The 22,785-nt window shown below is 39.6% G+C and overlaps 1 protein-coding gene across 1 annotated transcript in view; it reads right to left on the bottom strand.

Annotated features, from left to right (window-relative positions):
- Positions 1-11,966, bottom strand: part of GUCY2C (guanylate cyclase 2C) — a 48,922-nt gene extending 36,956 nt beyond the window's left edge. Inside the window, exons 1-6 of the mRNA XM_074901401.1 lie at positions 11,756-11,966; positions 10,717-10,829; positions 9,363-9,430; positions 6,056-6,271; positions 3,597-3,718; positions 2,648-2,744 (exon numbers count right to left, since the gene is read on the bottom strand). Coding sequence (XP_074757502.1) covers positions 2,648-2,744; positions 3,597-3,718; positions 6,056-6,271; positions 9,363-9,430; positions 10,717-10,829; positions 11,756-11,966 — 827 coding nt within the window. The remainder of the gene's footprint in view (positions 1-2,647; positions 2,745-3,596; positions 3,719-6,055; positions 6,272-9,362; positions 9,431-10,716; positions 10,830-11,755) is intronic.
- Between the last annotated feature and the right edge of the window lie 10,819 nt (positions 11,967-22,785).

Below are 22,785 nucleotides of genomic sequence, written 5' to 3'. Positions count from 1 at the left end.
AATCAGCAACAGAGGCAGTGGTAACCATGACAGAATCACTCTCCTCTCCCCAGCAGCACTGTTATTTAACAGGTTAAAAATTAGTTCTAAACAAAAAATTTCATCATGGACAAAACTCTCTAAGTTCTTCATTCCCTGATGCCAGTTTCTATGCTTAACTACATGAAAAGGTAATATCAAAGAGATCTGGCAATCTGAAACTCAAAGGTTGCAGTGAATTATTGTTATTATTGTAACTGGTTTCTGTCCTGTTTATTTCCTATTCTTTCAAGCAGGAATTTATATTTATTAAAACTGAGTCTCTTCTTGGAATCCACAGTACCATGATCTGTAGTTTCTCTGTGTTATTGTGCATGTTTCTGGCTTCTTCTGCACTCTTCTGCATGTTCCTCTTAATTTTGATATTTCCTGCTAGAATTGATCACAGCAGGATTTGCACTAAAAGCATTTAACAGGAAGGCATGAAACAATCAGATTGAGACGTGCAGAGAGCAGCTTATTGATTTATTTGTTTAATTCAGTGAGTTAGGAAAATCAGAGGAAACTATGTGAACTTGAAAACTATGAAAAGGTTATAGCTTTCAAGTACCTTTGGTTTCATCCCCCTGACAGGCAATCTGGAAGTGTTTCACAGAGCAGCAATCACTGGATTCACATGTTACAGAGGAATTTAGCAATAGATATTAGTGTCAAGTGGCAGCACCTATCATTGCTATAGTTAGATTGATTAAAAAATAATTATATTAGCCTTCTCTCATTATTCATGTTTGATCGTCCTTTTATTTTTTCAGTTAGTACTGTATTAAGAATTTTTAAAGAATACAGTCTCTGCTCCACAGCCATCAGATGGGATCCTGACACTAGAGCCCTGTCCCTCGCTTTCCCTGAACCTTCTGACTTTTACACTGCACTTTTCACCTGGACAAATTTCAAAATGCTTTTCATTCAGGGTTGGACTGAATTAGCCAGGTGAAAAAGAAACTTCCTTAGACTCAACCAGACTGGATAATCCTACAGCATCCCACCTGACTTGAGGGACGCTGAAACACCATGTGTCCTCGCTGCTGGCAGGCTCAGAGCTGAACAAAATTTAAATCCATCACTTTGTCTGAGGGAACTGACTCCTGGAGAAGGTTGGGACCTTGCCTACCTACTGTCTTCTTCTACAACTTGTGTTTGGATCTCATACGTGTCTGTATTTTGTTTCTGTTTTAAGAAAAACATAATTTGAGATATTCAGCAAAACCAGGGGTATGTAGCAAGTTTAAAGAGGGCAGCATATAAAATGGGATGAGGCAGTTGTGTATATCAGAAGGATGCATATCACAGTAGAGAAGCTCCTAATCACCCTCACCTGTTGTGTGGCAACAATTATACATGCAAGACCAGTAAGTAAAAGCACTCACGTACTTAACCTCCATTGTGCATTTACAAAGAAACAGGAATTGTTGCCAGTTGCCTCAGGAAAAGCAGCTGGGGATTCCTAGTGCCTGGATAAAAGTGGTGGAAAGTCTAAAGCTCTTGGAGTCACTTCTGCAAAATATATATGGTGAACTTGGAAGCGTACAGGACAGAGAAGATCCTATTAGAACTTGAACCACAGGCTCCAGTTTGGATCCAAAGGGTAAATGACTAAGTCATTAATCCAGAGTGCCTCAGCCCTGCCCTGTCGAGGTCAGCTTTGGACACAAGGGCTGGGAAGTCCCACAGGCCCTGGAAGTCATGGATTCTTTTGCTACATCCCCAGTGAAATAAGTAAGGTTGATACATGGACACATATGTTTGCCCTGTGATCATCCATATCATTAAGCTGCCAGCACTGTCCCAGGCATGGTTTTGTTCTAGGCCAGCTAGCTTTCTCTGAGAGTATGACTTTCTATAGTGACTGGAGCCCTACCCAAAAAGCAGTTTGGACATCTACATTTAGCCATATGATGTGAGCTGCGCTGTGTCACTTAGGCTTACAGCCAGAGTTCATCTCTAAGTCTTCATATGCAGACAAAGCTTCTGAGGCTACCATTGATAAGGCCAGTTTGTATCAGTGCTCATCTATAAAGATGAAATTGAACAACAGAAAACTTAGGTTGTGTACTAAGAAATATGTCTGAAAAATTAGATGTATGTAGTTCCAAAGATGTCGAAGAGATGGTTATAAAGTAGAAGAGTTATAAAGTAAGAGATAGTTGTACCACTCTTGAATCACTTAATAATTGAATAAGTAGAGCCTAGAAAAACATACTATAAGCACATTTACATAATGGTCTGGTTGGGTGGAGTGTATGAAAAATGTACAATATTTCATATTAACAACTCATGACCATTCTGACTTTGGGCTCTGTGGTTTTCTCATGGCTTCCTGCACTGAGGAGTCTACAGATGGACCTGTGGACCCCTACCTGCTCTGTCACTGCCTTAGAAAAATAATATGTGAACTAAAGGGGATGTTGTAGAGGATGTTGTAGTGAATGTGCCACAAATTAAACACTAGGCAACTTAGATAAATGGTAAGACAAGAGGAAAGATAGCAATGGAAAACATTTTTTCAGAGAGCATTTCTTCAACAAAACAGTTCCACTCAGGTTATTTCCATCATCTCTATCCTTCAGCAAACTGCAGAGAAAAGAGGATAAGCAAGGTGATACTTTACTTGAAGAGATCTATCAGGATGATAACAATGTCCTTATCCACTTCCCCTGTCCCCAGGTCTGTGCTCACGTCAGCTGGAGAGCCACACATGATGATCACTACAGATTGGGCAAAAATGGAGACAGATTTGTGAATGGTACAGACAAGAAGAGGGCATTTGCCTGTTCCTCCATGCTTGAGTAGCAGGCAGCAGAACATCGCTGGGCTAAAGCAGATTACCTGCACTCTGCTGAGAGCCAGGCACAGAACTACAGCCTCTCTACCCTAAGACTGGGGTATTTGAGGGAAAGTGGTAAAAGGTGCCTCAATGCCTGCACCATTTTCTGTCTGATTGCACCAGACCACTATCATTATCTCACTCAAATAAGCATTAGCAGTTCCAATGCAATACAGGCTACTGAATATGAACATTTCTAAGTTAAATGGCATTCAAGTAATAGTTTTATTGGATTACTTATTACTATCTCATTCACTTGTTCTGCTGATGTCAGGTGCTTAGTCTTAAGAGAAGATGAGGTGTTTACTCATCCTCTTTTCTAGTTTAGATGGATCACTTCCAGAGTGCCACTTGTTGGCACCAGTGAGGCCTATATATGTACCAAGGCTGCAAACACTGGTAGAGCGCTAAACATTCTTGTAGTATCTAAGGCCCTTCTTACGAGGAGTTGCGATTCCTGGATTTCTGAATCTTTCACAAAACAGAACTTGTGCCTAGATGGGATAATTCACCCCAAAAGCTCACTGAAACCAGGATATTCCACCATATTTTATGGGGATGGAGAGAGAAATCTAGGAATTTTGTGCCATTTTATGTTAGCATCCATGTGAAATGGTATATCTGCATTTCTCCATGGAAAGACTATCCTTAAAACATAACTAAGGGGTAGGTCTGATTTCCTGGGAAGAACAACTTCCCTGAAGGGGAGAATGAACCTGCAGCCCCCCCTTACCATTGCTTTTCCGGTTTGGATCTGTCACAGTATTTTTAAGCTGCTCCGGAGTCCTTAAAATCTCCTTGAACTTCAGTTTTTCGGAGAAGTGTGTGATCCCAGCTTCTAGCGCATTCATGTACCTGACACAAGGGAGCACAGATATTGTCAGAAAATTGCTAACAACTCCTCACATTCTCCTAAGTAAGCCAAAATGTGAGATAGGATGTTTACAGCACACAAGAGTGTTTGTAAGGCAGTATGGAACACTTTTTTCTGCAGCAACAGAAGAGAGAAAATCAATACAGGGCATGAAAGACTTAGAAGTGTTTTTGGAAAGTCACCCAGAGGTATTTGAGCCTGGTTGTACAAAGGATGGGTTTGGAGAATACAATGATGTAATAAGACATTAACAATTAAGAAAATATATCAGGGATATGAGGAAATTACAGTAAGTAAGACTAACTGGGAGGCAGAGCCAGGAAGTTCTAAGACATCAGTGGTAATCTTAAAAGACACATTTCAAAGTTCAAATGAGTAAATGAGAGCTGCAGAAAGAACTGAGCTAAAAACCACACATATATACCCTGACTATGAGAGAAGCAAAGGAAGGAAATTAGCAATAAAAAAGTCCCCATACTGAGTCAGTTAAAACTTGAAGGGGAAAAATGAGTACAGCAAAAAAAAACCCAACTGAGTAAAAGCTAGCCAAAAGATTAAGTAAAACCAGCCAACTTCTAAATCCTGTTCTTGCCTCAACTTGTGTCTGAGAAGAGACATTCTGTCTGAAAGAGGGAAAAACAGTTTTTATTGTTTTCAAACTGGTTAGCTTTTGATCTAGCAACACGGAGATCCCACACCTATAAACTACTAGATATCTTTTGCTTCCCATTTTTTTCAGCAACAGAATCATTAACCATTATTTTACAGGAACATATACATAGTTGAGACATAACCTGATTTTGCTATCACTGTGGGTATTCACTTATTTTCATTCATATATGGGGAAAAAAAATTAGCCCGTGCAGTATAACTTGTGCTTTAGCAAAAACTGATTTTTAAAAAGAGTTCAAAAACCTTCAAGCTGACAGTTTGCATTAAAGCAGAATGAGAAGCATTTTTACAACTATATTAGGGTGAAAAATGGGCAGAGATACAAAATTAATTTCAAATTTGTTAATTCAACAATAAAGAAAAGAAGCTTGAACAATTCTGAAGTAATAAAAAAGGTCCTGAACAGAAGTATTAATAAAGGTAAGAAGCATTTGCACTGACTTCCCTGAAAGGTATGAAACCTGCAGAATTAAAGGGATTTAGCTAAAGTGTGCATAGTGCATTGGCAATTATAGCTGCAGATATGGAGAAATAGGGATTGTAGTAAGAGAGAAGGAAAGTGCACTGATGTTTCAAAGCCTCAGAGAGGTAATCATAGCAATTAAATCATGTGATCAAGTTGCTATCTATACTAAAATAGAAGGAGGAAACAACAACAGTCCCTAAATATTTACAAAGCAGTGAATAGGAGATCAGTTTTTAGACCCCTTAATTCAGAAAATTAAATTCTGTATACAGAATATTCTGTAAGTCCATGCTTATATCACTCTGAAGCTAACACAGTCATAAATTTTGCTCAAAATTCTGTAAGTTTCTCAGGTTATTAATTGGAAAGATAAATAGTAGTCATTTCCATTAATTGTTGGCTTCCTCTGAGCTACATTTATAAAATTGGTAGGAGAAATTAGATTTTTTTTTTTTCATTTATCAACATTTTATGTCCCAACATTGGAAAAGAAATTCAAAGGAGCATGGAAACACTCACATGAGCTGAAAATTGAGTAAGAGTCAATAATAGAAGAGTAATGATAAATATCAGTATATTAAAGAGCCTATTGACTAAAAACAGCCTTTTATTTTAGGCAAGGAGAAAATCCAGCATTCTTGAGAATCAAGTATAGGCTAATGCTTCAGGTCACAAAGTGAAAACTGTTTCCTTTGCTCCAAATTGGTGAAAGCACAGCTTAAACTCTGCAATCAATGGGGTCATTTTGTTCAAAGAAAGATACAGTTTGAACTTTGGAAATGTTTTGGAGTAACAACAGTGACCACAGACTGAAGCCATTAATGTGGAGAAGCTTTACAAGAGCTTGAAAATACCCCTGACCTAAAAAGGCATTTTTGCAGAGCCCAGTGGAGGAGCCTCTCATATCACAGTACTTACATCAAGGATGCAGTAAAGGACAGCATGTGAGCTATGCTGTCCACAGGAAAAGCCAAGGCTTGAGAATACTTCAAAGTAGACTAAAACATTCAGATATGCAGTACAGCTAAAGAGTATAATTCATCTTTTCCTTCTCTCATTCTTTGGTAGCTGTAAGGCACCTCCCAAAATGTAGGACTTGTAGGATAGCTTGCAAGAACCATGTCTGAAGATGGAGGTGGAGTTTATCAACAGCTGGGTCAGAGGTGGATCCGGATCTTACCAGAGGCATGCCTCCGAGTTTTCATTCCTCTTGTAAATGTAGGCAGATTCCCAGATTGTGGTTTTGAATGGTAGCTGAGATTCTTTCCAAAAATGATAGAAGAAATCATTCACTTTCCTGGCTGGGGTCAGAAGGCGGGTTAGGTTTACTTTGTAATCACAGGACAGTCCAAAACTCCCTACAGAGATCAGAGGCAGGCTCAGTATTGTTTCAACTCTGAAGGGAGAGACAAGAGGACAAGTCTGAATGGATTGCTGTCACACCAAGGCAGCTACCACATGATTTCCATCCTCAGCTCCCCCTCTTCTTGTGCCCAGCATTATTTTAACAGCAATCTGAACCTGAAACAGAAGGCTCCTCAAGAACAGAAGCAGATTTCAAGTCAGTATTAGCACTGAAAAGACCTGTCGAACTGGTCCAGGCAGCTCCTCTCACTGCCCCATTTCCCTGAGCCCTTTTGGGTACAATGTGTCATTTCAGCCCAAGAGCTGTGACAGGAATACAAAGACTCAAGGACCCATCTGAATCCGCTCCCTGTCTGCCATTAACATGGGATGGGTTTGATCTCTGTTGGGACAGTGCTGGAGGCTGACAGCTTTTTGTCATCAAAAGAGCTTTACTCTTACAACTTGAAGAAGTCTTAGTTTCAGTATGGCATTATTTTAGGTGCCGTACAACAGCAGCAGTCAGGGAGAAAAACAAAGGCAAACCCCTACTGGCAGGGAATTTGTAAAACAAACATAGTTTTTTATCCAGAGACAGTAAGTTTTTCAGAATAAAAGTATTTTCTTAGATGCTGCCATCTTATCAGACTAGACTCAAAATATTTTAGTTCTTTTATGGTAAGTGTTTCTTTATGACAGGGAATTTTCCCTGGGAAAAAAAAAAATGGCCATTAGAATTGTTTGCATTATTGTGACAAAATGATTTTCCAGGTAAAGCCCACTTACCAAATTACAGGGTTTATACTTGTTGAAACAGAAACAGACACAGATGATGTAATAAGTAATGCCAAGGAGAGTATTTCACTAATGAAACAGACATTTTTCAGACTAGACTAGACTAGACTAGACTAGATCTCCATTGGAAGGGACCTACAATGATCATCTAGACGAACTGCCTGACCACTTCAGGGCTAACCAAAACCTAAAGCATGTTATTAAGGGCATTGTCCAAATGCCTCTTAAATAGTTACAGGCTTGGGGCATTGACCACCTCTCTAGGAAGCCTCTTCCAGTGTTTGACCCCACTCTCAGTACAGAAATGCTTCCTAATGTCCAGACTAAACCTCTCCTGATACAGCTTTGCACCATTACCATGGATCCTATCACTGGGTAGCAGAGAGAAGAGATCAGCACCTCCCTCTCCACTTCCCTTCCTCAGGAAGCTGTAGAGAACAATGAGGTTGTCCCTCAGCCTCCTTTTCTCTAAACTAGACAAGCCCTAAGTCCTTATTCACTCCTCACACGACATTCCTTCCAGCCCTTTCACCAGCTTTGTGCCCTCCTCTGGACACACTGAAGGACCTTCACATCCTTCTGAAACTGTGGAGTCCAGAACTGCACACAGTAGTAAGGTGATGCCACAACAATGCTGAATACAGCGGGATAATTACTGGTTTTGACCATCTGGTTATGCTGTGTTGGATGCACCCCAGGCTGCAGTTTGCCTTCTGAGCTGCCAGGACACACCGCTGACTCATGTTGAGTCTGCTGTCGACCAGCACCCACAGACCCCTTTCTATAGGACTGCTCTCCAGCCACTACTCTCCCAGTTTATATTTGTGCCCAGTGTTATGCCCTCCTAGGTCCAAAGACTGGCATTTAGACTTGTTAAATTTCATCCTATTAATCGTTGCCCAATAGTCTACTGAATTAGAGATGGTGCAGAAGTTGGAGGTAGACAGTCAGGCTAATCCCAGACCATGCTTGTTACTTCTACTGTTCTGTCACAACATCCCAGAAGCTTATAGAGCTTATAGTGCTTATAGAGCTCTAGCAGTTAACACTCAGTGTCACTTAATGTCCATCTGATAAGCCCAAGATGAAACCCAGAGAGCAGCAGCCAAGTGCAGGCACCAGCTGGGCCACCACAGGCCCTGCACATTCCTGCCCGCTGCCCATGGAGCACCCTCCCCACAAAGTTCTGTAAAGTAAGGCACTTGGTTCTGATTTGCAAAGCTGTTGCACCATGCAAAAGCCAGCTGCCTGTTTGTTAGTGTTCTTTATTGCTTTGCATAAACTTCCGCTATTCATACTTTTTAATGGTTTAACTGTGTCACAGTCCGAGGAAAAGACTTTGGCATCGTTCTGGGAAGCTCCATATCCAGCAGATAGAAAAGCAAACAAAGTTAAGAGGCACAATTAATAAAATTACATATATTGCATAATTTACTATGGTCCTATACATATGTAAGACTTATTCTTTTGATTTTTTCCACAAATCAATCACATGTGTTCACTGGTAACATTGTATTCACTTCTGGTCATGCCACTCAAAGAAAAGTATAGAGCTAAAAACAAATAAATCTTAAGGTAAAAGTCTTTTAATCTTCCCAGTATCTCTGAGTGAAACCAAAAGGCTACCAAAGTTTAAAGAGGGAAGTGACTCACATGGGTAACAATATGGCTTTGTATGTCATGACTGATGGGGTTTTTTTAATTGATTTATGCCAGTAGTCTGCAGATTCATCTTACACTTTTCATAATATCTGAGAACTAACATATTAATATATAATATATATTGAATAGAATTATACATGTTCATGTATAATATGAAAATAGAAAGATTCATTCTTCAGGAATGCTTCCTCGGGCAGGAGAGTTAGGATGAAACTGGCTGCTCCCTATATAAACACTCTTTTACTGAAGATGGTTAGGGGGTTTGGATCTTCTCTTGACACATTTAATTCAGGCCCCTCTTAATGACTGAACACCCACCCAGCAGGACCCCTGTTGCTGCAATACTGCACTGTCTACATGCCTCAAGCCATCATCACTTTTCTGCTGCTGTTGCTGAAGAATTAAGTGTTTTGAGCCTTTAATCAATCAACCAACTTACTGTCAGCAATTAAAAAGTTTCCGTGCTAGCAATGGCATTTCATCAAAGTGCTTTGGAAGGGGATTTTCTTCTCCCTACCAAACATAGTGGCTGTGCATAGGAGTCTTACTTCCTTGACTGTCAACCTTGAGGTTCCTGATGTATCCTAAACACCAATGTCTCTGCTGGTTTGTTGTACACAAAACAACTTTGTTCAGTGGTTGATATCTTTAACATCACAGTATTAGGGAGAAGAGGTGATACTCACGAGACCATTTGGTAGGTAGCGTAAGTGCAAGCAGGTCCTATGACAACGCAGCCAAGTGCACCAGTATCCTGCAATGGATCAGAAAGAGTCAGTATTGGGGACAGTGCAGGGGACTGGCAGAGAGAACAGGAGAATAAAGAAAACTTTAGGATTTGAGAAGGAATCACAGAATTTACCCAGCAAAAGCAAGAACCAGGTAGCAAAGGAGCTAGAGAAAGGTCAAAAGAACAAACCTAGACTGAAGGAGGGAAGAATCACAGAAAGCTAAGAGAAGGCAGAGGACAGAATAATGCCTGTGAGTATAACCTTCTTTAAGAGACTGACAGCAAGTTAGGATTAAAATGTTGCAGTTGTTGCAATTGAACACTCGAAATTACACAGCTCAGCAATGCTTCTATTTGCAGGAGACAGAGAGGTGTACTGTGTATCAGCAAAACGATCAGTTATGTCTATATGAGGCTTTTATGAAAAAAATCCTTTCAGGACCACCAAATGAAGCCTGACCTGTAGCTGTGTGTGTCATGAGGACTCGTCTTAAAAAGACTACAGCATGTGCTCATACATTGGTAGATTTGAGAATTTACATTGGATTGACAAAATTTCACTTAAGAGGTGACAGTTACTAGACATGAGAAAATTCATCCAAACATGACTTCTTGTAAAGCACCAATTCTAACTGAAGCTTTTCCCCATATTAGGGTATTCACATAGTTTCTCCCATGTGACTTCTGTGATTTCTAGTGAGAAGTAGCACTTCATCTTTGCCCTCTGGGCATAGTTCCATACATTTCTGTGGTATCAGTGCCAGCCTAATAATCTCTTTCCCATCCTGGCACAGCTCTCGCCTTTGTGTATTTGTGTAAACTGATGGTGAACCAGATCAGGGTCTGTTCCAGTGTTCCAGCTGGAAACTGACCTTTTTTTTCAGTTTGGGCCATTTGAGTGTTTGAGTTTGGCGTTTTTCTTCTGTTTTGGTGGTGGTGGGTGTTAATGGGTTGCTTGGCTATGTGGCCACACAAAGAACCATGCAGATATAAAAAAGAGGGCAATTTAAGCATAGAAAAAGGAGCCTGAAGCGAAGGGCTGCTTTAGCTGACACTGCCACGAAAAGTCTAATGACAGCCTCCAGGAAGCATTCATAGAATCTCTCTCCAGTATTTGGCTGCTTGTCTTCACAAAACCTACAGGAACATCTTCTCTTGGAAAATGTCATTTCCCTGTCAAGCATTGTTTGAACTGAACAACAGGATCAAAAGTTAATAAGGAAAGACAGAGAGACACATGCGCATACACATGCAGAAAGAAAAAAGTCTTGTCTTCCTAGGAAATCAATTTAAAGAAGCCTGCTACTCACATAAATTTCCTTGATGAGCTCCACACCTTCACAGGTGCTGGTACGACAGCCTTGTGAGACATACAGTGATGAGGTAAAGCTGTGGAAGGTGGCATTGACTGTAACATTTTCTGCTGTAACTCAAACATAAAAATAAACAGCATCATGACTTGCAGATAACCTCTAATACACTGTATCCCTCTTCTTCTGACACAGGTCTGAGCAGTCTTACGCTAGGATGTCTCCCAGCAAAAAGCCACCTACCACCTAACCCCCACTACTTAGGATGAGACTGTAAAATTTTCTCCATTGTGGACTGCTGAATTCTGCTCAGTGTTAGTACTTTCAGTACAAAGTACTTCTTGTGTTGGCCATTATTAGAGACATTTTTTAAGGCTCTGTAGGAAGTAACTGAGAGACCAATTTCCAATAAAATCTCAATAAGACCTCTTCAACTAGAGGGCAGACAGGGAACAGGTATCATTTCGTTGCAACCTCTTTTTTTCATGATATTTTAGAGAGTTGCAGTAGATTGGTGATATGGAAAGGAGAGGTAAGATATCAAAATAAATAAAAGCAGCATCTGCAGTAACTCTACATGAAGAAAAAACATATGGACTGCAGATTCTTCACATGTCAAGCCATAATGTGATCAACAGAGGGAGTTGAGGAAAATTATTTTCAGAAAGTAGAGGCTAATCCAGCCAGGAGAGGAAGCAAGGGCATCCCAGTTACCGCACTAGATGGATCTCTGGTCTTGTCTGATCCAGTTCAGCAATTCCCATGTTCCCAATCCCAACTAAACATCTCCAGAACATCATGAAGGAAGAGTCTTCACAAACAAAACACCATGAAAGCAAATATGGTTCTGCTCATCTGTAGAGCACTTCTGTTTTTACAGAGGGAGATCATTATTTCTGTAAGATCTTCATAAGATCAATGGACAGGCAAGGAGCCTGTCTGAGGAGCAGTTTGCTGAAGGTCAGATGAGTAAAAAGCTATGGCACAGTCTGACAAGAAACCACATCAGGAGTGGGATAACCAACACCCGTTGACTTACCTGTCATCTGGAATTCATTTTGTACCCTTTTCAAAGCTTTCTTCACAGCTAATTTCAAATTATCAGTAGTTGATGGGAAGTCCGAGTAATTCATGAGCATCACATTGATCACATAACTGTTGTTGTTACACTCATTTGAACAAACTTGCTGCAGCAGCTGAAGTGAGAAAAACAAAGGCCAAAGTGCCAGACACAATATCCGTTGCTTCATTATTGCTCAGTTTAGACCCATTGTGTGTGCTCTCTCTCTCTTTTCTTTTTCTCTTCCAACCCTCTTTCTTTCAAATACTCCACACTGGTTTTGTTCCTGGATAGGTCAAAAGAGCTCTCCACCCCGCAGATTCAAAGGCAGCTTGTATGATCCTTCTCTTCGGCACTTCCCTATCCCACTCCCTGCCTTCACCTCTGCCCGTCACTCTAGTGTACTAGGTGGCACTTCTGTTTGTGAAAAACTAGCAATAGCAAAACTCAGGAAAGGAGAGAGGCTAAAGGTCGCTGTGAATGTTTGCTCACAGAAAAGCTAAGGCTATAAAACTGAAGCATTACCTGAAACCTTGCCTGATAAAAGCAATAACTCTTCATTGCAGGGATGAATTGAGAAAAGGAAGGGGAGGGACAAATGGACTGCAAAGACAACTCTTTAAAATGGAAATAAAATACAAGGTCCATTAAAGCCTAGAGGAAAACAGATGGTTACTTCATGTTTGCATTGCCCTACATCTCTGGTTACATGGCCACACCACCTCTGCTGGCTGGGCTCATAAATCAAGGGTATATTTTCTTCTGTGACAAGTTGCCAATTTAATTCCTTTAGCTTTTACAATCGAAGCACTTTTTGTGTTGGTAAAAAAGTCTGACTTGCAGTCCTCCAGACCAAAGCCTTAATTTCTACTTACAGAGCAGAGTCAGCACAAAACTTGTCGGCTTGTCCTCTTTCAGCATTGTGCACCAAAGTGCCCCAGGTCTGCCCCAGACTCATTGCTTCCAAGCAGCACAGGTCTCATTGACCATTTCCACCTTGTCAGATGGCTCCTCAAATGGGGGCTAAATATATTCATACTGTATGCGATGCAAACTCTTGCATCAGATAAGGATTAGGAAAGGTGAAGGACAAATCTCAGACCTATGGAATCAAAGCGAAATTTTAAATGGCATCAGTAAAAGGCATGCAATATTGGACATCTGGTATTGTTCCTGGGTAGGGCTCTTGGGCTTTGCTGAGTATTTTTATTGAGGATGGTCTCAGGGAAGGTAGGTAGAATGAAAACAATAAAACCCACAAGCCTTATGGATAAGTCGTCTGGGCACAAAGGAGAACTGCAAGATAAAAGGAATCAACAGGCAAACTTAAATAAAGTACTGAGTGTGATTGGTCTGAATTTGGGGTGTTTATGCACACCTACAGCAGCTTCTGGCTTTCTACTGAAACCTGGACTGCAGCTGTCAGATAATTCAGTTTACTTTTATTACCGTCCTGAAATAATTTTAAGACAAACAACAATCAACAACAGTGTAAGTATTAGTGCTTTTGGTATAAAACAGAACTACAATTCGATGGTTTCTTTCAAAGCCTATATTTAAAAGGTGTTGAATACACTTCAAATATATTTGCACAGACTTTTTACATGATCTATTTTAATACCAAATATTATTATTGGATCTTTTTTATACTCAACAACTAAGGAGACCACGAGCCAGCATTTAAAAGCAGACCCTGAACACTTCAGCATATCTAATCTAGCATTTGTAATTAGTAAAACAGTAATTCTAAATTAGCAGTCTGTGTACATAAATATCTGGACTAGTAGGACTGTCTAGAGCCACAGACTGAGAACAGAATATAGCTTTTCATGCTGACATCATCTGCTCATCACTGCCCTGTTTTACAGGTATTTATAAAGTCCCTGAAACTTACCCCATATAAGTCAATAACAGATTTGTCATTGACTCCAGCAGAGCAAAATTTGCATTTTTATACTCTTCTTGGCCTAGCTGAGAGAAACAGTTAGCCAGCACGGATAATGCAAATAGAACTGAGTATTTGCTGACTGTTGATCACACCGGGAGTATGTAATGCCACTGAGGTGACCCTGGTTTTGTATCTATTAATGTATTTATTTGGTTTTCGTAGCTACTTTAAAATGTCCTTTAAAACCAAAAAGTAAAGTCAACTATAGCCAGAACATGCTATAAATAAGTTGTTAACCTCTCAACTTTTTAATTGCTCCATGTGTGTAGTCTCTCAGTGTCAAGTCCCATGATGAGAGCATGCCTCGAGCATCAGGTGACATGGAGCAGGAGGGAGTACAGCAGGAGGTTGCAGCTGGGGTGAAGCAAGCACTACCTGTAACCACACTTTTCCTTATATCCCAGGGCTTTGCACTTCAGACAAAGTTTCCTGGCAGGTGGATCAATAATATCTGCTTCATGGCATAAGAGAGACAAAGAAAAACTGTGGCATCATGCTGTAAACATGAGAGTTACTGATACTATAGATCATGAGGGTGGAGAGAAGAAAAAGTAAACGAGTGAGTCATATGTGTAAAGCACAAAATTTGATGAGCCTGCCACACGTCTGCCTGCCACAAGCAAAAACGTCTGTATATTTGTGTTTGTTGCTGCCTGTGACTGAGGGATCTTTAGTCCCAGGGGAGTAGAGGAGGTGAGACACCAATGTCAATACATTCATAGTGCTCTGGCTGCAGAATGAAGCTAAGCTCCCACGGATCCCAGCCAATTTCATCTAATTCTTTTGTAATGTCCCATCTAGCAGTTTATAAAACCAAGAGGTTACCAGTGACACAAACCAGCCCGCTACCCAAAAAAACTCTTCCATATCTCTTCAGGGCACTGCCCCTGCTACCTCAGTAACTCTTCTCCAACCACAAGCCTGCTCTCACACTTCAAAGATTAGTCAGGGAGGGATACAGTTCAGAAACCTAGAAGACAAATTATGTGTCAGAGGAAAGAAAAAAAAAGATTTTTTCACTCTACAGGTGACTTCAGTTTTAATTTGAAATACTGTCTTACAACAGAACTACAAGTAATGGGAGCATCCTGAAGGCAACGCAAATGACTCTGCCTTCCACTGAAAGAATGTGAGGACATGGAGAAGCAAAGCAAGAGCCTCAAACACCAGGAATATCCTGCCTAAGGTAACTGCTCCTGACACCCCTAGGATAAGCCATAAAATTTATCCCAAAAACATCTTTAATGCACATCTTCTAGAGCTATTTATTCTCTCTTAAAAGAGTCGAGGTTTAATCACCTAAGGAACAAGGTGCTATGAAACTGCATCTGATGTCCCCAGTGCATTTTTCCTAGCTGTGGCTTCTAGACATCAGCTACTGTTGTCATCTTGTCAGAAAGGTAAAAAAGATCTCAGCATTAAATGCCTTCACTATGTGAATGTATCTACCCAAAAAGTCAGCTCTTAGGGGTACATCCATTTGAGTGCCACACCTGTGTAATCCTAGCATTATTAACTGCTGATGGAGGTCTCCCCTTGAATTGCTGAATACAAACTCTGTAGTTTATCACTTATTCCACCTTCAGAAGCACAGGGATAATTAAGATTCAGATAGGCAAGCCCTGTATTTATTTGTCTGAAGACAAAATTCAGTCCCTCAGCAACAATACCTGTGCATATATTACATAGCTACAAAACACCAGAATAGGTCTCTGTTGGTGTTCCTATAATATGTGTTAGATTAGAAATATCAACTCAAAGTAACTCCCTGGAGAACTGTGTCTTTGGTTTTAGTGAAAAATTATTTCTAATGCCTGATTCTACTATTTGTTTGTTCTGCCCTGTTTCACTGGATAATAAACAACCAGATATTATAGGGTGTATTTGAAACATAATCGGTACTGACTTCCGGATCTAAAACTACTCTGAGAGGTACTTTCAGTCTTCTGGAATATTAAAAGACACTCAAACGAAGAAACCAGAAGAGCAAAACAACCCAGAGTTGTTCCTCTAAGTCTCTCAGCCTATGTAAGATCATGCTCTGCAGAACCTTTTCCAGTCCTTTTTTTAATGGCCCATGTGACAGGGTCATTTCAATGGCTTCTTTTCTGTAGAGTCTGAATCCTGGAAAAATTGAATGATAGGCCAACCTGGGCATTACAGAGACTCTTTGCCTATCCAGCTCTTATTGCAAAAGTGCACCTGTATTCATAACAAGGCTCTGTGTATCTCCAATACCTTTACCATATTAATTTTTAGGATTTTTTCACTGGCATTCACTAATTTCCTTTTTTCCTACTGAAGATCGCATAACTCCGCTATTTTCCTAATAAGTCATTATTCCACTTGACTACTCAGAGAGAAGAAAATAGGGAGAAGATATGAAATGAAAATTTCAGAAAGCTCAGAAGAGCCAAAGAGTTACGTGAAAGTATCAGCTGCCTCCAGTCAGTCAAACTACTAATGTGGAAGATGGCATTAAAAAGTCCTAGTAAGTCCAGAGACAATGTAGATGTATTGTGAGCTCATCTTCAATTTTTTTGGTACCAAAGACAACCAGTGTAGCATTTTTCAAGCAACTATTTTGTAAAGAAACATGCATTCTGATACAATTGTTTTATTTTGCAGAATAAAGTATTTTGACAGTGTCCTTTAAAATGGAATTATTTTCTATATATTTGCTACAATTATTTATTCTATAAATGACTTTTAGTTCTGATTTGCTATGATCCCAGAGCTGAGAAATTTGATAGTACACAAGAATTTGAGGTCCATTAAAATAAAAGAGATGCCACAAGTCTCCAGCATTGCAGAATTGGGAAATGTGAAGAAAGGACATAAAAAAAAAAAATCTGAAAAGATATGTCAATAAAAAGAAGAGCAGATACATTTATGTAGTTAATTCTCACTTACTTAAAAAACAAATTTCCTTTGTTTCAGTGGCCATGACTATGTTTTTGAATAAATGAGGTTGTCAATATTGTTGCCATAAAATACAGAATTTTTAATATGCAATTTGCAAAAGACGTTATATGTAGTAGTAGTTGATCGTATTTAGCCAACAGGATAAATGTAGAAAAACTACAAACAATGTTGGGTTTGAGTTCTACCCACTATTACTAAGTCTGATTCCAAATTACTTTGATTGTCTGGGGCTTTAGCAGCTTTTACCCTGTCTTTAAAAAGATTTAGAAAATCACATTGAAGAAAAAGAAAATATAATGTTTCAATTTCCTTTTTTTTCCAGTTTTGTTAGAGGCTGAAATCACATCTGTGATTACAGAGAGAAAAGAAAAGATTACAGCACTGTAATGTCTGTGTTTATTTAATGTCAGTAACTTACAGGTCTAGACTGTATAGTATAAAGATGTCTTCTTTAACTTTCAATATTCCAGAGAAGACTAAGGACATTAAATTATTTTTCTGTCTTTTAAATTAATTCTACTGTGTAGATTTAGAAGACAGTAATGTAAATTATGACAAATATAGCTGTATAGTATACATATGTAGCAGCTGTATACATGTATATAGTATATAGTATATGTATGTACATAGTATACATGTATATCAGCTGCATAGCAGCTATGTTGACTTTTCAGAACTGATCTTTTTTTTTTCTCATTTACTACACAAGAACATAAAGAAAAACTTTATAAACATTATTCTTTAAGAGTGAAACTATCTACTGATAAAAAACAAGCCTGTAAAACAGCATGCAACCATGTGGATCATGCATTTCATGATTCTGATTGTACAGCATAACCCTGATCCAGTACAGATCCTGATAAAGTAGAAGTCCTAATTATATTGCCATTCCCATGGGTTATCAAAAGTTTAGGTCTGTTCTTGGAATTCATAGTTGCTGCCAGAGATTAGAGTGGAATTACACTGCAAAGCACTGACTGTTCTCATCAGAAATAACCAATCTAGTAAGAGACAATCTACAGAAAAGTTGTAATTGGAATTGCATCATATTAGCAGCAGCTTGGCTGGTGGCCCCATCTTCCCATAGATTTATGTTGCCACATACCAGAAGTTGAAGCTAAATATGTGATGTATCATAAATATCTAGCTCAATTAAGAAAGTTTTCTTCCTTTTAACCCTTTCCCAACACATACACACTTTGGAAGTGAATATTATTCATCCATATAACTTGTATGCTACCAAAATAAATAGTGATAAGGTTTTTCTAATAACTGCTTTCTTTTTCTCTAAAGGAATTTGTTTCCAGAGTGACAGGACATATTCTTCTTTTCAGTGAAAGGATACAGCTCTGTCAAGCTGTATGTCAGCTATCTGTGATGTGCAAACATCTGTTCTGTTTTTCCTTATGAAGGTAAATGGCTCGAGTGTGTAATAATTTATATCCTGGACACATACTTCAGTTTCTTTAAAATCTTTTTATTAAACATTATACACATCTATACAATGTGACTCGATGGAGTTATGAGATATTCAAGCTAGTGCACACTTGCTCCTGTAAATCCATATGTCAGTGGAATACTGTACAGATACAACAGCACACATCCTGGACCAGTACAGCTGCATTTTCTAGGCCGTAGCACTTGAAATGATGTGGCTTTCTGGGCTGGGTAAGTTTGTGTGGATCCAGCTAATCATGCATTGCATTTTCAGTTCTGACACTGACTTGTGCTGGATAAGCAGACTGCCTCGCCTCCCCTCCCTTGGTTCTACATACATAAACTTTCAAAAGCTTACCTAAATGTGATGCTGAAATCCAATACAAGGAGAGTTTTAAAGTTACTTTTATTAACTTGGGTAAATCTTGATGACAGGTTGGGTGCTGGAAGTTATCAGGAAAATTCTGAAGGTGCAGTTCCTGCAAACCTATAAAATGACAGACATAAATGTAAGTGAAAACTAAAGAAAGGGGTTCCACTACAAAAATAAAGATAAGATTATTTTTTGTTTTACCATTTGGAGATCTTTAATTGATGTGACTGTTTGCTTTCTTGAGTTGGGCAATCGAGACCTGACAAGAACATTAAACATGCACATGATCTGTCACCTCTACAGGCTGGTCTTTACTGTCAACTTACATATTTCACCTTCTCTCACCATGGGTGGTCTATCCAGAGTGGATTAAGGCTCAGATGTTGCTGTCTTCGTAAAAAATAATCAAAAATTCTTCAAGTCCCTTGCTTTTAAATCATTTCCCATTTACTCAACTCAGGGCACTGTCTTTGTAGCTTTATCAGGGGAGCCTTTCATTGGTCTCACTTTTGTATATCATTTATCTTGATATGTTGTCAGATGCATTTTCAAAGATACAAGAGGCAGAACATGATGAAGCATCATTACTGAAAAAACATAATCTTACCCAGACATTACAGAAATTGAAGCATGTGACCGTTGTTGATGCAGAGGTCACTTCCTAACCTCTTGCTTTGGTTATAATATGATGGGTTTTTTCCCACTTCTTTCTTTTCCTTTCTCTACCTTTTTTCTTTTCTTCCCATCCTTCCTCTCCTTTTCTTAGATCTCACTTTCCACTCTCTAATTTTTTATTTAAACACTCATTACACTCTCTGATGATTATCTTGGTGTTTAGCCACCAGTGCATGACTTCTCTTTTATCAGTGTAAATCCCAGCAATTTTGTGTGGGAATAAACATGATCATTAATCATTTTACAGTTCACAGCCTCCAAGATAATGCCACTAGCTAACAGAATGGTAAGAACTGCAGCAGTTTTGCAGCATTATTAATAGAGCAGCTGAACTTCTTGACTTGTCTTTAATTTATGAAGTGTCATCTTAGCATTTCATATGAGGAAAAGATTATAACATCTCTACCTACTTTGGTCTGCATCTTAATGATAATTTCTACACCAGATGCTAAAAATATTTTGATCAGTTTGATGCTGGTGAGAATACAGGATTAAATTACATGTGTCCTCCTACACAATTGTCTTTAGTGAACATTAGATATAAATGGAGACTCCTACTGCTTTGAATGGGGTTTAGACCACTCATGTACACAGAGTCCACACCAATTGCCATAATGCCCAATTCTAGCATTTTGCCCCCTACTTATGTTGCTCACACACTGTGTACAGGTAGCACCTCCACAAGTCAAGAGATAATTTTATGCTGTTTTCAATCCATGGCTGTGGCAGGTGCACCCACCCATTGAAAGCAGAGCTTCTTGGCTGCTGAAGTGTAGCAGCTCCTGGCTGCCTTTGTTCTCAGGGCCTCGTGCTAGTTGGGGCCTTTGGACAGTGGGAGCTGCTATTGACCACAGGTCAGATTGGACCTGGGTATAAATGGAGTCCCCTGGGGGAGCCATTTCTAGTTCATCCCCAGCAGCAGCTTGCTGCGGTCAAGGACTCTCCCCTTGGGTCCAGACACCGCCCAAGGAAACCCCTCAGGGTGCCTTGGGCTGGGAGGCTGCCCTGAGCAGGTCCTCGAGGTTGAGAGTCCTCACTTGTCAGGTGAGTTTTGGGTTGCCGTTAAACCCTAGGTAGCAGGGCTTTGTAAAGCGTTTTTGGGTTACCATTAAACGCCAGGGTGTTGGTGCTTTGTTCTGTGCTTTGGGTTGCTGTTAAACCCCATAGAGTTCTTTGTTATGCATTTTGGGTTGCCATTAAGCCCTAGAAAGTTGTTCTGTTCTCCTCTCACAGACATTCAAACCCATAATTTACAGAGAGCTAGTTAACTGTGTTAATAATAACTTTTTTTTTTTTTTGGTGGTTGGCTGTTTATTTGAGAGCCTTTGTAACAACAGCTCACCTGTTGAGTTGTGCAATTTATCATCAGCAACCCTTCTGCTGGCAAATTTTATGGTTTTGATTCATTACAATCACAACCAAAGTCACCAACTTGTCCTTTAATATTTTGTAGACCCCATCTATGAGGGAATGATCTGACAGGCAGAGTCACAGCTTTGCCTGCTGAGAATGTGCCAGAACTCCATTTGAGTCATTCTGAAGCAGCTAAGAAGGATCCTTGCTATTAAATGTAACCTACAGTTCTACTTTATGTGTAATGTATCTTCAGTTTTGTAATTGGAAGCCAGATCATTATGTCCAGTTAGAATAAATTTTTACTTTCTCATCTTGCAGGTGAGTTGAAGCTCAGCTGAAGCTAACCCTTATGGAACACATTATCCTTTTGGAGGCAATGAAATTACACATAAAGAGGGGTGTGTGTATGTGTGTGTGTGTGTGTGTACAGGCGATGCTTAGGGGACTTGCCCCCAAAACATAGCTAAAGTTGGAAGATGTTCCCCTTGACAGGCAGAGAGTTGTCAGCAGAGAGATATGTCATGCTTCTGAGCAGTCCCCACTCCACATGATCATAAAACTTTTGGTCAAGAAAATACCACTCCCCAATGCAGATTGATGCTGGAATCCCACTGGTCCATGCAAAACACTGCAAATCAAAAGGAACTGCTTTGCCTGCTATTATTTTTTATCTCATTTGACACTGTCCTTGTACCCACAGCTAACATATTGGCACTGCACATCTGTTAGGTCTCACACATTCCCCAGGTTTGGACCCACCATGGAAAAATTCAGGAAGCCACTGGGAAATGGAAGAAACCAGTGGAGCAGTGTCGATGGATAAAGCCCGGGTATCAAGAATAACACCAATATGGTTTGCCAGCTTGATCCAATTTTATTAAGTACAGAGCATCTTATATACTATTAGGCAGTGATCACATACAGCTAAACAAGCTGTCATTGGTTCTAAGCTACTGTCCACACAATATAACTCATATTTCATTGGTACAACGCAAGAAGCACACGCAAGAAGCACAAGCCTATGGACCTCCTACTTAATGTTTCAACTTCACTCCATATCTCTAGTTAAGGAATTTGCTAAACAATAGCCCTCTATGCAGTGGCAAGATAGAGAGGAACACTAAACAGTGGTTCTTTACACAGAGGCAGCTAGCAGAGAATTACTCATGTCGGTATCAAGGACCAGGTGGCCGTTATCTTCCAAAAACTTCTCCACATCTCCCCCTTTTTCTTTTTGAACAATCAGGACTTGGCTTGTCACCTTAGTGATGAATTGCTTGATACAGGAAATGCTAATACCTATTATAAACATTGCAATCATAATATAAAAGCAAAATCGAATCAATTCCTGCAACAAGCTACCTAACCAAAAGGGAAGATTCCATTTTCCGAAAAGAGTCTGAAGCCAACTATCAAATCCGGAGTGATGTTGCTGAATGTGCTGTATATTCTGTTTCATTAGGCTAAGTGCCTTGTGAATGGATTCGGAATTATCAGACAGATTCATACAACACATTCCATCAAAATCTTCACAACCATGTCCTTGTGCCAATAGTAAAAATCAATTGCTGCTCTATTTTGTAACACGGCATGTCTAACACTATCTACATCGGTTAGTAAAGCTGAAATGATCTCTGAGGTTAGATTAAATTGCTTTACACTCCAACAAGCCAATTTTTCTAAGTTAACTAAAGCATTTGTGGAAGCAATACCTGGTGCTAACAAAGAGGCAAAAAATAACTGAATTCTACTCATTAGCTCCACATTGTCCTTGCAGTCTTCAGTCAGGATTTTTAGAGATCGTGCTTTCCTTCTACCTTGTGTGAGATCATGCTGACTGGGTACAAACAATGTAAGTTTCCCTATGTAACAAGGTCCTCCAAAGGCATATCCTGGGATGCCTCCCCAGGCTCGATCTCCACAAATCAAAAAATACCCTTTGGGCAACATTTTAGCACTACCATTATTCCATATTCCTTTTTCTGGTAATCGTGAACCTAAAAATCCAGAAGCCTCTATGCTTCCACAATAATTACTGAAGAGATGTGAACCAGGCCAGGGAGAAGAAACATCAGTAGCATAGGGTAAAGGACTATATGTCAAGCCTGGCTGAAGTCTGTCCAGACTGATGTTTAAGGAGCGTAAATGAGTATCAAATGTTGCAAAGGAAAAACATCCCCATGGCATTCCTCCTGTGCTTTTACTTTCATGAGCCATAAGGGATCCTTTCAATTCTAATTCCTGTATTGGATTCAGGGCACTGATATTGAGACTATTGATTATTCGTCCTTGAAA

This window comes from Athene noctua, chromosome 3 (genome assembly GCF_965140245.1).
Source record: "Athene noctua chromosome 3, bAthNoc1.hap1.1, whole genome shotgun sequence".
Lineage (NCBI taxonomy): Eukaryota > Metazoa > Chordata > Aves > Strigiformes > Strigidae > Athene > Athene noctua.
This window is presented reverse-complemented; position numbering and strand designations above follow the sequence as displayed.